This window comes from Helobdella robusta (assembly GCF_000326865.2).
Source record: "Helobdella robusta unplaced genomic scaffold HELROscaffold_1, whole genome shotgun sequence".
In the NCBI taxonomy this organism is placed as follows: domain Eukaryota; kingdom Metazoa; phylum Annelida; class Clitellata; order Rhynchobdellida; family Glossiphoniidae; genus Helobdella; species Helobdella robusta.
The window spans coordinates 5,767,937-5,784,330 of NW_008703570.1; the positions used below are offsets into that span (position 1 = coordinate 5,767,937).

Sequence of the window (16,394 nt, forward strand, 5' to 3'; positions counted from 1 at the left end):
AAATAAGGATATTAGGAAAAAATAATAACTAGCTAATCACTAATAGCAACTTTTGCATCATATGTATAAATTACAAAATTTAGTAAGGTTTGAATATAATCAAAATACCAAACGTCCTAAGCAAAAATTATTATGAAAATTAGAACATGCCTTCTCGGAGTTCGTTTTCAGTTTTAGCTTCTTCCGCTTTCACCTCTATGTTAATGGTGTGGTCTACACTTCCATATTCGTTGAAAGCTCGGCAAACGTAACGTCCTGTTGAAAAAATTAATCAACATTTTCAAATTGATCCAGGCGCTGACAATTAAAAGGTGAATCTCACCGGAATCTTTTGGCTGTACATTTTTGAGGGCCAGGGTAAACTTGTTGTCACTTTGAACATAGGGAAAGTCCAAGAGGACATCATCTTTGAACCACTGAACTTCGAAGGGGAACTCGCTGTCAACGACGCAATTTAATGTTGTATGGTCATTCACATTCAATATCGGATGTCCCACTAATTGGTGTTTAATTTTTGGCGCCAACGGATCTAGTTGTCAAAAATAATTATTACCTGTAATCTGTTATTTTTCTGCTATTTTTTAGTTCTAAATAAAATTAAAAAGATATCAAAATAATGGTTTAGATAAAAATGCCTTCCCTACTTCTTACTAAAACTTCAGTTCTTTGATCAAAATATAAGTCGCCTGATTGATCGTAAAAGCGGCAAGTATATATTCCACCATCTTCATTTTGAATGTTTGATACAGTGAGCTCGTTACCTGATACAAATACTCTTGGACTAGAAATTACATTGTTATCTTTCAACCATTGCAGTTGGTAATTTTGTGGACCATCTACTTGACACCTCAAAGTGAGTGTATCGCCAACTTTAATATCGTACTGTGGAGCCAAATCAATTACAGCTGGTTGGCTGAGAACTAGGAGTTAAATGTAAAAAAAAATGTAAAAATTCAATTTGCCACTAAATGTTTATGTTTGTAAAAATCCCAACTAATCATTATAACGTTAACCACTATCAAAAGACAACAACCATTAAATGGTCGGGGAAAAGTAAATCAATCATTCCATTAAAAAACATACATGCAAAAAGTATAAATTCAAATTAAACAATGCCAAAATATACTCAGCAGTTTCAACCCAAAAATTAGGTGACTCACATATATATATGTATATATCCGTTTATTCGTTTATTAAGGAAACCAAACATAAGTTAAAATACACTTGTGGATAGGACACCCTTAACTATGTTTGACATATGTATCAAATTTTCTAAAAAAGAAAGTTAAATAATTTTTGTTCTGACACAAAATTTAACAATCATGAACATTGAATTATTTTAGAAATGAAACTATTGAAGAAATAAAATAATTTCTTTCATGGGTTCATATAAACAACAGAACGTTATTTAGAATTTTAGAATCAACATGCAGTGCAGCACACACACACACACACACACACACACACACACACACACACACACACACACACACACACACACACACACACACACACATATATATATATATATATATATAATTTTGGTTTTAAACTAAAGAAACTTGAAAATGACTTAGGATCAACCTTTTGAAAAATCGAAAAGTTAAATTGGGAGTTAACTAACGCCGAACATGCTGTGATTTTCATATATATATATATATATATATATATATATATATATAATAATCTAATATATATATATATATATATATATATATATTAGATTATTATCAGATACCATAATCATGATAGTAAGCAATGAATGTATTGAAGATATGCCAGCGTTAGTTGAAAGCATCAACGGCTCACCTTCAACGTTGACCATTTTTTGGTCGCGCCCATACTCATTCTCAGCTTCGCAGACGTACATGCCTCTATCTTCATAACTAATGCTGTTTATAAACAAAGTTTTTTGATTTTCGTCCAACTGAATTCTGTTGTCTCTGATTTCCTGTCCATTTTTGGTCCACTTATAAACGAACGGCACTTCACAGTCGATGCGGCAAGTGAGAATCATACGATCGCCAACATTCAATAATAAGCGTTCTTGTTCCACATTGACACTAGGTTTATGTACACCTGGAGGGCAGTTAAATAAAGCAAATTCCAAATTGAAACTGTCCATCCAACAGTTTATAATGTAACAAATTATCTTAAAACTCATACCAAAATAAATTTGGGTTTCTTGAGTAATTGCCGATAATGATAAATATTAATGAGAGAAATATATGACATTAACCTAATGCATATATGCACATCAACTTTTACGAAATAGGACACTAATGATTTTCTGTCGTGTATAACAAAGCAAAATGAACATTCAGCGCGTTCAGTTGATCATACGTTTATAATTGGATAACAAAGAATAAAAATTAAAGAAGGTTCGAGAAATACATTATACCCAAAAATTTTTATCGAACTAAAAAGTGTTGAGTTTTAAACATTGCAATTGAATGAAAAACAGATAAGTGATAATTTGTGAGAATGAATTTAAAGTGAAATATAGAGGAGGACGAGAAGTGGTCATAGCTATCTCTAGTGCTTGCATGTTTTGCTTGGAAGTATTTATTTACAGTAAAAAAGGATGACAGTTGAAATTATAATCTAATTATTTAAAAACAATGAAATAACAAGCAGAAGTTTATTAGCATGTTTCCTCTAGTAATGCAAAAAACCTATTTTGAGTGAGACAGTTGTCAAAATGTGATAAATTTCAATAAGAAAACTAATGCCCAGTCATTTCTACTAAATTGAAACAGATGTAAATCAACTTATTTATTGTTACACCTTATCAAATGAAAATAAAAATTAAGCAAACGATTGAAGAACTAACTTTGAACGTTGACATAGATAATGCTCTCAGTTGATTGTCCCGAGACGTACATCACTTTGCAAGTGTACGAACCAGAGTCCTCCACTTGGATTTTTGATATTTCGAGATCGTTATTGGCATCTATGTAAACTCTATCACCTAATTGATTGTTGCCATCTTTCGTCCATTCCACGAAGTACACAGTCTCATAAGGATCTTTGTAGCATTTAGCCTGAAGTTTCTGCCCCACAAAAATAGTTACGGCATTCTTTTCTCTTTCATCTGCATAAACGAGTTGATGTAGAAAATTTTGGACAATATTTTAGAGACCAACATAAGAATCTAGACCTGTTTAGGAATTTGTACGCAAAAAAGCCGCATTATCAACAAATTTCTCTTTTTTGTCTCAACTCAACGTTATTAATTAAAAAGACATTTTACAGTTTTTTTCATTTATCTATCCAATATCTTTTTATTGTTCACGTTTTTTCAATTGTTGGCCCTTTTAAAATTTAACTTTTTATTTTTTGTCCAACAGGACTGTTCCGCTATTTTCTCTTTTTCCAGTTTTGATTTACTTAATAATTTTATTTTTTACAATATTTTTTTTGTCATCTGGGCTTCATCCTACTGACAACATTCCAACCACCCTAAATCGTGAAATAATCGTTACATAAATGTTTATACATTATTTATCAATTCAATTTATTTCCTATTTCGACATATTTGTTTATTCGCTCCATTGCTACACATTCTCGGGACCCATCCTTGCACTATATCTGCTCTCCTCTTTATATACAGGATAACAACGTATTAATTCAAAATACAGGTTTTGACAAAAAAAATGTATAGAAAACATGGAATAATTAATTCTAACTAAGAAATCAAATATCTGGTAGCATTTACGAACATCACATTAACAAACATTACATTAACAATCAATACATTCACAAGACATACAACACTGGTAAAAACTTCAATTAAAATTTTGTACAACATACATTTAACTCAATTTATAACAGTCCTTCGCTAAATTTTCATGATAAACATAGATTTGTTTTCCGAAATGAAGTAAAAATACCTTCAAGTAATGTGAATTGAGATGAAAATGCTTTCGTTGAGCCATCTCTGTTGACAACGACACATGCGTAAATGCCTTCATCTTCTCTCGTGAAGTCATAAATGTGCAAGGTGTGATTAGCGAGGACGGCTGTTCGGGGCCCCAGATTATGATCACCATTTTTCAACCAATACACTTTCGCTGGATAAGTGTTGGGAGAAACTACACAGTCCACGGTTATACTTTTCCCTACTTCAACCAGAGTTTCGGTCACAGTCTTCGGTTTGACGTTCACTTTTACCAACTTAGAAACTGGGCCGAATAAGGTGTCGGCTGTGCATTTGTACCTCCCTGCAACAATGCATGCGCTTTTTGTTATCATATCAAATATGTATACAAATAAAATAAAATGTGCAAACATTCAGCCACATCATGGAGTATCGTTTGAAACACAATTTAATTTCAGCTTTAAAAGCAAAATGTTACGCAGAATTTATGAGGGTGCATGTTCACGTCAACTTATAATATTATACCTCATATTGTACTTTAAACTCACTAAGAATGGTTTTTACATGAAATATTTAAGACTCAATTGCTAGCCGTGGTGAAGTGCAGATGACTTGGAGGTCTCATTAGTTCATGCAAGCCACGTCAATAAATTATTATTATTATTTTTTCATATGATTATCAGTAATATAATTTTAAATAAAATTATCATTACGAGCTTTCAAAATTTCTTGTCAGGACTTTACTATGGACGTTTGGCAAAATTTAAAAGCCAAAGTTTAAAGCTTAAACACATTCGTAATTTCAGAATAGAAAGTTTAAATTGCTTCAACCGTGGAAATTAAATATACCTGAGTCTGACACTTGCAAACTATGGAAAAAGAGTGTAGAGCCGTATGCAACAACGGCGTTTCTGTCCAACTCTCCACCTTCTCTTGACCATTCCACGTTATTCACTGAAATAGCATTTTTAACGATGCAATCCAAACCGAATGCTTTCCCTTCTTCAGGAGACGTCGGATTGAACCTTATTTCTAGTTCGGCTTCGGCATCAGCTATTAAATTTAAAAAAAATTATAGGTTAAACATTTTTATTGTTTGCAGGAAATGGAAACAAAAACTTACTGTAAAAAGTAATCAAATACTGTTTGGTGTTGAATCCATAACTGTTTGCGGCGGTGCATACATATAAACCTTCATCATCTTTTTGCAAGTCCCTTATTTGCAATGTGTTGTTTGGGAAAATTTGTGACCTGTCATGAGGAATTTCCTGTCCTCCAGAACGAGACCACATAATATTAACACTCCCAGAACCTCGAACCAAGCAATCCATGTTTCTGTACGAATGCAAGTTAAAATTATGTAAAGAATATTTATAGCATTTTGCTTGCAGGCAGCTTTTACTAAAGCTATCCATAAGGCGCCACACAAAGGGCATATAATAATAATAATAATAGTAATAATAATAATAATAATAGTTATAATAATAATAATTTTCCCCTCTTTTTCTAAAATAAATTTTTTTCTTCTTCTATCATTCCCTTTTCTTCCCACTTTCTTTCTCACTTGAATTTTGTTCAAAATTCTCAAACTATCATCAGCTCAATTCATTGCTAAATCGTTCACAGAATTTTTTCTGCAAAAATATCAGTCGGCAATTTTTAACTCTTTCTTTACCATTTTTTAGATTACACCGTACCGGTCTAAGATTTTGGCAACCATGCTTCCAAAACCAGTTAGAACCTCCTGTGAATGAAAGTGCATTACCTTTGCGTTTTTAAAGTTTTGATTTAAAAATGCCTACTGTAGTTATATCCTATTGTTTCCTTTTCCTGTGCATAATAAATTCACATCTACTTATTACCCTACGAGTCTTTCATGCTTTTTTCTATCTCTTGCTTGTTGTTGTAATACTTTCCAACGCGCAATCTACATCTCAGCAATTACCTATTTACCTTACTCTTGCTAACTGGTAAACAAATATTCCGTTTCTAATCTTCATAAAAAAATTAACGATTTTTATTTTAATAAAGGTAGGTTTGCCTATCACTTCTTGTGTAAAAATAATTGGAAAAATTTAGTTGAGGATGTATTTTTATTATAATTCAATTAATATCATTTATAATTTATAAATGAATATAGCGTTGATTCCAAATTTCAGAAAGTTTAAAAAAATCAATTACATTGTGTCTCCGAAGCTTTTGTCATCAATCTTTTGGTCTCCATCTGAAGTTTCAATAACTGGAGGCCGTGGAACATCTTTGGAATTTGCGAAATATTTTGTTAAAACTATGAACATGAAATAATTTTTGGATTACTTTTTGTGGAAACAGTTAAGCAGGAACTGTTTTTCAATAGGTAAGATAATTTAAAAAACATTAAAGCAGCAAATCGTCAAAACTGAAAAAAGCAATGAGCAGTATGAATGAGGTTCGTGTAATGTAATAAGTGCGAAACATCATGGGCTTAAACTAATTCATATCGACGTAAAAACCGCTGAAAACTCGGGCCAAAGAATGAGAAATTGTCATACCCGACGTTGGTACACATCTTCCGCCGAAAATGCTGGGATCGCCTTCGTAATCAAACAAACACCTAAAAATAATGATTCATTACGATGAATAACTATCAGTAAAAACATATATCACAAAAACTCGGCTAAAGTTTTGTCTACTTAAATGTCAATGGCATAAAAATTAGCGCAACCCACCGTACTGAAAGCAAAGTAAACACTTTCATTTCACGAAAGCCAATGCTTTAAATATGATGCAGACAAATTGGAATAAAAAGGATAAATCGTTCGAGGCCAACGTTAGCGGCTGTTATTGAGATACATTTTCGAAGATTGTGAGCGGAGTACGTGTGTCACAAAAATATGACTATGTAGATTCAACTGCTTTTTCCTTATAAAATTCAACAGCAACTGAATAAGGTTCTGTAAGAAAGCATTCTAGGCTGTGAGATGTGAGAGCCGCATTGAGAACTTTTTTATACCTTTGAAGGCCGCATATGTACTTAAACAGCAAATTTTTTCGACTCGGAAAAAATTAGTGTTTTTTTTTGATTATGTCTGGCTGACGAACGACCTCTTTTTGGCATACCAGACCTCGCGGGCCGCATAAAATAGTTTCACGAGCAGCATGTGGCCTGCGGGCCGTAATTTGCCCACACTTTTTCTACGCCAAATATTTGCCAGGCAACATGAGTGTCATGCATCTTAATCGTTATATATCACCGTATATATATTATATATACATATATATTATATAAATACATTGGTCATATATATTATAAATATTTACTATATATATATATATATATATATATATATATGAACAAATGTCAATTTTATATTTATTTAATTGAGAATAAATGTCTACCTTTCGCATCGACTGCCAGTGCTTCCCACCGGGCAATTGTGGCACACAAGAGTGCCAACGCTCGACAAACTGCAACTTACTTTTTCTCTGAATGGAAAATTAATAAAGTTTTGAAAAAAATTTCAACTGTTTGATCTTCACAGTGTTATAGAAGCAATCTTCTTCGCTTGATGAACAACTTATAAGTTAATTAAAGTGATGAGATGTACTTGTACATTGCAATCTCAAAATAAATTCTTAAAGCGGTTTCAGTTTCGATTTATGATCCTGACTCTTGTGCGATGATTTAAAAAAGCACAAAATATTAGCTGCTTGTTCACTTAGTGTTCCCTCACATAACACTTAGATAACATTTATTCAAGAAAGTTTATGAAGTTTAGTCGGGAGAATGGAATCATGTAATGAATGAAACTGCCAGGCGGAGAAAAAACACAGATGATTGGCGATGATGATGCTGATGAGGAATGATGATGATGATAATGACCAATCACCACCAATCTTTATCATCAACCATTGTCAAGTCAGATGATCGATGTCAAGTTGTGAGGATGAATGATGTTGAAAATGATTGATATAGTGATTGGAAGAAAAAACAAGATTTCAGCATTTACGGACCTGCCATCGATGGAGGCATCGACAGGACAAAGGCATGGCTCGCAGTTGTTTGCACGATCCATGTAGAACCCATGCGGGCATTCGCAGTTTCTGCCGACGGTGTTGTGAGGGCAGCCCTTGCAATTTTCGGTTCAGAAATTTGGTTATTCATGTAAAAAAAATAACAACCATCAATCATTGCAGTCTAATTTTTAGATCTGTTACAGGTTTAAGGTCATGCTCTCTTTTGCACGTAGTTAGGAAGTATCAACGACAAACACACACACAGCATATCTGAATACGCGTGAAAATCACGCATCGTATAAATCGCATGTGATGGGAAGGAATCTTTTCGTATATGGTCTACATTAGTTGAAACTAAATTGTGTACATCTAAGTTTTTAATATTTTTGTTATTAAATAAATAAAAATTACAATTTCCAGTCTTCAAAAATGAAAAAATAATAAATGAATAAAAAAATGAATAAAAACTAATTACTTGGCAATGACCAGTTCTTGGGTCACATTGGATATTATCAAGCTGTTCGCAATGCACGTAATGCATATCATCCACGGTTTTTCTATAGCCAGGTTGACAATCCTGAATGAATGTGTAGACAGTTTACAATTAAAAATGGGAGAACATTATACAACCACTTAGGTTACTTGACTCAAACTTTATAAATGAGAAAGTGTTCAATTCTCGTAATTATCACTGAAACCAAATTAAAGGCTTCAAATTTAATTTGGTCGGCATTTGAATTTGAATGCATGAAATTAAGAAATACACATGAATGCACAAAAAATATTATTTTTTATTAAAAAAATGTAATTAACTATTTGTTTGACGTTTCATTTATTTTGAACAAATTTAATTAGTCGTCTGAACGTTTTTATTGTATTTTTAAAAAGTTTAATTATTTTCTTGGACAATTGACTTTATTTGTTAGAGCGTGAAATTGGATTTTTTTTCTTGAACGCTTAATTATTTAGTTAAAAAATCAATTATTTTCTTGACTGTTTATTTATTGTAATTGCGAGATCCGACGTTGTTATTTTTGTGATAAGAAATATTTGATCACGCTAACATTAGTCTGGGAATAAGTAGTTCTCAGATTATTAATTGTCCAGTTAATCTTCCGTGATTGTTTATTATGTGTTATTTATTTCGCAAACCCTTCAATATATTAAAAGAGTTGAGTGGTAAATGAATATTCGTTTAAATGTTTTTACGTGTCGTTATCGGCCAGCGCGAACTTACACGTCGGTGTTACAAGGAGTCAGTAGCAACCGCACATGGCTGTTGTAGTGTTAGGCGGCAAGTAGAAGTAGTCGCTATTGTCGTTAACTAACCGTAAAAATTGCTGGTCATGGTAAAATAAATTCAAAAATGGATGCACAACAGTAATTTTAGTAGAAGCAGTATGAAGAGAAACAAAATAAATTAACTCCGCTTTTTGGCGAGAGATTGTTCGAGCTCAAAAAAAAAAGTCCGACAATATTATCTACAAAATTAATGGTTATGCATAATTTTTTTTACAAACTTTTGTAGCGTACTATCAACAAACAAACCCATAATGCATGTAAACACGCACGAATCAATGCATCACAAAGATGGCATGTGGTAGACAAGAACTTATTTGCGTTGGAACCTGGTTCCTAAAAGACTTAGGCATCTTATCTCTTACACCATCGCCCCATCCGATACCAACACTAAATACAAATCATTCATGAAAGTTAACATGAGGTAACTTTCACCCATTCTAACAACAGAGCAGACAATAATCTCTGCATAAATGCACATCAATTTTGCAATATATCATTTTATATAAATTATAAGGTACAGTGTATTAAATAAATATGATGTACATTTGCAAAACAATCCATCCATTCAACTGAAAGCAATGTACAAATTTTTATTATTTAAAAAAATGAAAACCCTTTTTGCACATTTTTTACAAAAATAGATAATGTAACAAAACATCTTTAAAAAAGGTTCAGCTAATAACCTCACACCACTGGCCTTGATAACCCGGCAAGCAGTGACACTTTTCTAAGATTGGGTAGCCATTTTGACCCAGTTCCACTTCATAATCTCTGACGGAGTACTCAACACTGACAGCTGACAATCTGAAAGATCATCGTGCAATAACAAAACAGGCGACAAATTAGAAATATTTGATCTAACCTATCTTCGACATCAACGCCAGTTGAAAACTTTGCTCTGACCCAAATACTCTGGAGACTTTTTAAAACACCCATGAATGTATCTCTTGATACGGGATTGTTTTGTGCATCTACCCAGCCAGCCTGTAGATGCAAAATTCAATCATTCACTCCAGTATCTTCCATTGTAAACTTGCTTGAAATATATTTAAACACATTTGTGAAAATAAAAAGCACTCAAAAGATTTTGAAAGTCGTATGTTAAAATTTAATTATCACGTCGTCATCATTCTGTTGCATCAGTCTATTTTTCCATTAACATTTGCTTTAAAAGATTAGTTGTCCAACTTCCCCGAATCTTAATTTTATAAGAAGCGTTTTTTGGATATCTTCTTTAGAAAAATTTTCTTTTACAAAACATTGTAAAAAAATATAAAAAGCCAATAAAAATGTTCACCTCATATAAAGGAATGACAAATTCCTTTGGAGTATCAACCGGGAAGGTATTGTCTGGGTATGTATAATAGAGAAACTGAGACGTGTCTTCTACCTGAAGACAAATATTTTAAAAATAATTTTCGCACAATAGTTTTTGTGGAAACTACATTTTATAAAATAAACCAGCTTTAAATTAAAAAAAATAATACAAATATTTTGAAATGCAAATTATTATTTACCCGCAAAATAACGTCAGGTTTTCCATAATGAAATGGGTAACTGCTGTAGTAGGAGGCTGTGTATCTCAATGCACCTTTGTATAAAGACAGCTGAAGCGATTGATTGATTCTACGTTTAATCACATGTCAGTTTTTTTTAATCAAGTCATTTAATTCTTCTGCAGAAATTTTTACAATCAAATGCTTATGTATGTTGCTGCAGTTTTAAACTTTTAAAAGTTATTTCCACCGATAAACCGATTAATGAAACGTAACAATATCGCGATTAAGTATTCATCATTTCATTTTTAAGTAGCGACTGAATGTTAGCACGGAATAAAGCAACAATTTAACTAACCGGGTATGTATAATACTTTGATGGGAGAATCCAATAAGCATCTTCCCTATTTTCAAGCAATTAGTTAATATATAAGCAAAAAAAAATTTAATTTTAATTAAACATTACAATTTCAATAGTTCAAATTTTCATGATTGGATATTATTTAGTAAAAAACGCGCCAACTGATAATCATCAGTTCGGTTGTTAGTTTCACTTGCTCATGTTGAGGTTACCGCATCGCATCGTTGCAAAAACATTCGATACCAAGCAGAATGTTTGAAGACTGTGCGTTTCGAGCTTCTAATAAGTCGAGGGTGGATGTAAATTTTTATTTATTGCGCGTTCTTGTGTTCATATATGCATAGAGCGTGTCTTCCTCGCATAATAATCGTTATCTATTTTCACGATTCTCATTGCAGATAACTTGGTCAATTTTTCATTTGGAATCGACCACTAATAAACCTAAACAAGGATTATTGGTTGAAGAATATTCATATTTCAAATCTCTCCGACAATGCAAAATTATTCAAATTCGTGAGTCAAACAAACCAAGAAACATATATTCTTTTTAAATATCATGGATACAAAAATAATATAAATAATTTTTTGAAATTTTGATGTTATTCAATTATGCATAAAGTTTCAATTGTTACCTGTGGGGCGTGTTGATGTGAATCATCCCATATTTAGGGCCGGGATTTATTTTTATTATTTCACTTTCCAAGACACCTCTATTAAGCACTACAGTAAATCCATCAAACTCTTGAGAGGAAACACCAAAAGAAGAATTTATCTGTATGAAAGTATATTCAAAATTACAAATTAGATATTTTTTAAATCTTCAAGTCAAGGAAATCAATAAAACTCGTAAAAATGTATCAGAAACGCCAACAAATGATTTTTCACATACATTAGTGTAACAAGAAGATTCTATGCAGAAATTATAAAATTTGATCCATTTGAAAAATTAATGAGTACATTTATCTGCTTTAAGACCACGATTTGGAAGCAACTGTTTTTTTATGTAAATACTTGGATTTTGGCTAATTTTGAGAGCAATTAGCAAAGCTTGGTTATTAAAAACCTCATAAGACCCTCACTTGAAAATTACGTTCCAGGCCCTTGTGGCACGCATAACATCCTAACTATTTCTTATATATAAATCAATATCAACGGGCTCAGTTGTATACAAATTAGCTAAAAATATAAAAAAACAAGATTTTTACAAAAAAGAACGTTCGTTAGTGGATAGATGATTTTGGATAGCGGGACAAGTCTTTGATATAAATACAAAGTAAAATGCTAAAACGAGAAACATACAGAAGTTCAATGCTTCTACAAACTACATGTTCCAATCGATTTTGTCATATTCGCGCGAGAATATCTTAAAAAAAGTTTTCTACTTTCTTATTTTTGCTGATTTGTCACATTTTGCTTGCCAGTTTTAAAAAATATATTGCATCTACGATGAGTCTTATGCTGGCTTGAATTCACCAAACGGATGGTGTCAAGTCGAAAAGATTAGGTCGGTTCCATGTAATTGGTAATGACAGTAGATTTTTGTAGACTTAAATAGATGGAAACCAACAGTTTTATGTTAGGAACTCTTCACATGAAATACATCATTAGAGATTGTTTTTTGATTTTTGAATAATCAACAACCTTATAATACATAGTCTCAAACAATATATTTAGCTAAGAAAAATCCCAAAGAAGTTATTTTTAAGTAATCAGCCTTTCATTCAGGACAATAAAAGACAAAGGATACCTTACACACACACACACACACACACACACACACACACACACACACACACACACACACACACACACACACACACACACACACACACACACACACATACTCACACACACACACACATATATATATATATATATATTATATGTAGGTTGTATATATATATATATGTTAAAACCAAATCATTGACGAATGACACCAAAAGCCAAGCGTCTGACTAAATTTGATTTTATTTGCTATAACGTCACTCAACCCCGTCGACATTCAACTCCACATTTTCCAACACACAGACGCGCAAAAACCGCTGCAGAATGCACGAGATATTATTCATAGCGAAAAAATATTCCCTACTATCGCCTGACCTAATACTGATATGTTTACGAATCCGATTGAAAAACCCGGAGGTGTTAAGGTCCATGGGGCCGAGGACCTCGATACAAATCGGTAAAAACTCCATCGAGGGGAGAGCTCCGTCGTACTTCTTGATCTTCTCGTCAGATGCCCTGGTTGCAGCCAAACCGCTTTCTTTGCTAGTAAGCCTTACGTAGCGCTCAGCAAAGGTGCCTGGAACGGTACCGTCCCACGCCAAGCACCTGCCGGCTCTCCAAGGAATCAAGGTACACCCGTCAGGGCGCTTACCGTCGTGCGCCGCAATGCCCGACGGTTCCTTTAAAACCGGAATTGAGGCCTTGGAGAAAAGCCGGCACACAAAATCGTTTATGGCTGAATGTCGCTGTTGGCGACCTCCGCCCAAACGACAAACAAGACCATGATGGCCGAGTTCATCCGCCTCCGCGCCGCACCTGCATGTGTATCGACTCTGAACGGCCAACCCCAGCCGGAAACCAATGGCCGTCCTGACCGTTTCGTCATTCAATCTGGTACCCACCGACGTATTGGGTAAAGATCTCAGCCAGCCACAACTCGCCTCGCTGGATACTGCCAGCAAGCGAGCTGAGGTCGCCGAGTCAGGGCTTGAGGAAAGCAACTCTTTGAATGTGCGTTTATATGCTTCCTCCAAAATGTTGCCCTGATATATATATATATATATATATATATATATATATATATATATATATGCATATATAATCAATCTCAAGAAGTGTTCGCTAACAAATATCTGAACAAAAACGAAAGTAATAGAAGTGAATATGGCTAGTGATTAATTGCTTAATATAAATTGAGGAAAAGACATATAATTCAAAAAAAAAATATTTACAAAAGCTCTGGCGTGAGTAACAGGTGAGCATTCAGTAACTGAACCAAAGCAGAAACAGTTGACACATTGGTCTTGTTCTGTTAGGAATTGTCCAGGTCTGCAACCTTTCTCTGATTCTAAAGGGAACAATTTCATATTGAAAACTTGCACTCCTCAAATTAACTAAATAAATATTTTTAGTCATTTAACTAACTTCAATTTGTTTCACTTTTTTAAAATTTAAATCTAACATTTAATAAAAATTTATCAAATGGAATATCAAGAATACTTTTAAAAGTAATTGCCGAATGTTAACAAAGACGCATTTTCGGAGAATTTGAAAAATGATTTAACATACCAGGTACACAATATCCATTCCTATAGAAGTAACCGTAGTGACACTTTTCACACCTGGGACCAAACGAGTGTGGCGAGCATTCCGAGCATTGGATTTGCCCAGACTGAACATAGTGGCATGATGATAGTCCGCCATCAAAACTATCAAAGCAAACGTATCTTATATATCGATAAGCTGACAACATTCTTTTTTCTACATCATGTTCTTCAACAATAAGCCAACAATACTGGTTTATCTACATTATTATGTTATTCGAGTCACTTACATGTTTTTTCAATTCAATATTTAAAAACCGAATTAAATATTATTTAATAGCTACTTCAACGCCTGTTGTAACTAATTCAACGATAATCTATCGTATCTGATAATTAGTTAGATAGTAACAAATACAATTATTCTTGGTTCAAATAATTGAATATTCATATAAATGTTTCATTCCTTTTTCTTCAAAATGGTATTTCATGATTAAATTTTTATAATTATCAACTAACCAACCTAAAAACCACACATTAGCGCAAACTTGTATTACATAACGTTATTTTTACATTTTACAGAATTTAAACGATCATAAAATGTTAAAATAAAGTTATCTTCTCTTGTAAACCTTTTTATGTCATGTTATAGAGCTTCATATAAGTAAGCGAAGAAATAAGAAGCGTGCATAGATATATGTGTTGTGATGCTTGAAATCCATTCTCTTTCTAAAGGCTGTTATATAATTTTCATGCATCTATTATGAGACAACTAACTTTCAACAGATGCCACATTGTGCATTATGAAATGAGAAAAACTTGCTAACATCCTACCTTCCCGGGCAGTCACAAGGTTGGCAATCATACGGAGTGCCTCCAGTGGCGTCGCCAATATATCCAGGAGCACACGTCTCACAATGGACGCCAGTCGTATGATGCAAACAACCCTTATTAAATTTTTTTTTAATTTTTAAAATAAATATTTTTGAAGAATTCCAAAACGTTTACCTAGAATTTAGAGATTTCATTTAACATAATACGAATGAAATTAAAATATTTAAAAAAATATTTTCAAATAGTACCTAGTAGCTTTTAAAAAATCCTTTTTTAATTCAATTATTTCCTTAAAATTTGGCTTAGATTTAATTTTTGGCTTAAAACCCGTTTGGATCATTGAAATACACATGGGAATCGGACGTTGACCTGACAACGTTGGCTTCATCATTTTCTATCTATTTGTACCTCTCGCTATTACACAATCCCGAACTCCCAGAATCAATTATGCATGTATGGCGTCACTGCTGTTCTTGCTTCCAGTAGAGATTATTATGGAAAGAATACAATAGGGCACGAGTATAAAACACCAAAACACCGTAGTTTGCATTTACATTGAGTAGCAAATTAATGGAAATAATTTTCAATTTTTCTGAAAAAAATTTAGAAGAACAAAATGATGTCTAGAAAACACTGCGGCATATCCGATAATACCAATAAATTATTTGAATAACAGTAGATGTAGAATTGTAGACCAATATAAAAGAAAATAAGTCTTCTGATTTCCTTTGAAGTCGAAACTAATAAATATTTTCAAGAAAAGCTTAAAAGTTCAAAGGTCAATTATACTCTTCCAAAGTTCAGAAGATTCAACAACGCGCAAAAACATCGTATATGAATACATGCTAAACGACGCATCACACACGAAGCATGTGATAGGCCGGGATCTTTTTTGTCATATTCAAACCCGGTTATTGCGAAACACCACTAGGCCATCACGCCGTAGGTGTGGTGAACTGCTGGATAAAAGATTTATTAACAACCAGAGCCACCCAGAAACATTTTGCGCCCATGTGGAGTGATGTTGATGACTTTTTTGGCTCTGCCCATCACACATTTTTAAACTTATTTTCTGTTTTTTTAGCCTCACAATAAATGTTTTTTGTGGTCACCAATCTTTGTGGCTGCTGTTTTTTGTGACCCCCCTAATCTTTGTGACCCCTAATCTCTGAGACCCTCCTAATCTCTGAGACCCCCCTAATTTCTGAGACCCTCTTAATTTCTGTGACTCTCCTAATCTTTGTGACCTTTCTAATTTT

The 16,394-nt window shown here is 33.2% G+C and overlaps 1 protein-coding gene across 1 annotated transcript; it reads right to left on the reverse strand.

The window, feature by feature from the left end:
• Positions 1 to 5,959: 5,959 nt before the first annotated feature.
• On the reverse strand, positions 5,960 to 14,469 carry HELRODRAFT_105364 (hypothetical protein). Its single transcript, XM_009010930.1, has 13 exons — positions 14,330 to 14,469; positions 13,993 to 14,108; positions 11,668 to 11,807; positions 11,033 to 11,078; positions 10,696 to 10,785; positions 10,476 to 10,568; positions 10,041 to 10,162; positions 9,862 to 9,982; positions 8,352 to 8,453; positions 7,874 to 7,989; positions 7,259 to 7,345; positions 6,412 to 6,473; positions 5,960 to 6,137 (listed from the first exon to the last, which is right to left on the reverse strand). The coding sequence occupies exons 3-13, from the start codon at positions 11,691 to 11,693 to the stop codon at positions 6,058 to 6,060; spliced, it is 945 nt and encodes a 314-aa protein (XP_009009178.1). The 5' UTR covers positions 11,694 to 11,807; positions 13,993 to 14,108; positions 14,330 to 14,469; the 3' UTR covers positions 5,960 to 6,057.
• Positions 14,470 to 16,394: the final 1,925 nt, after the last annotated feature.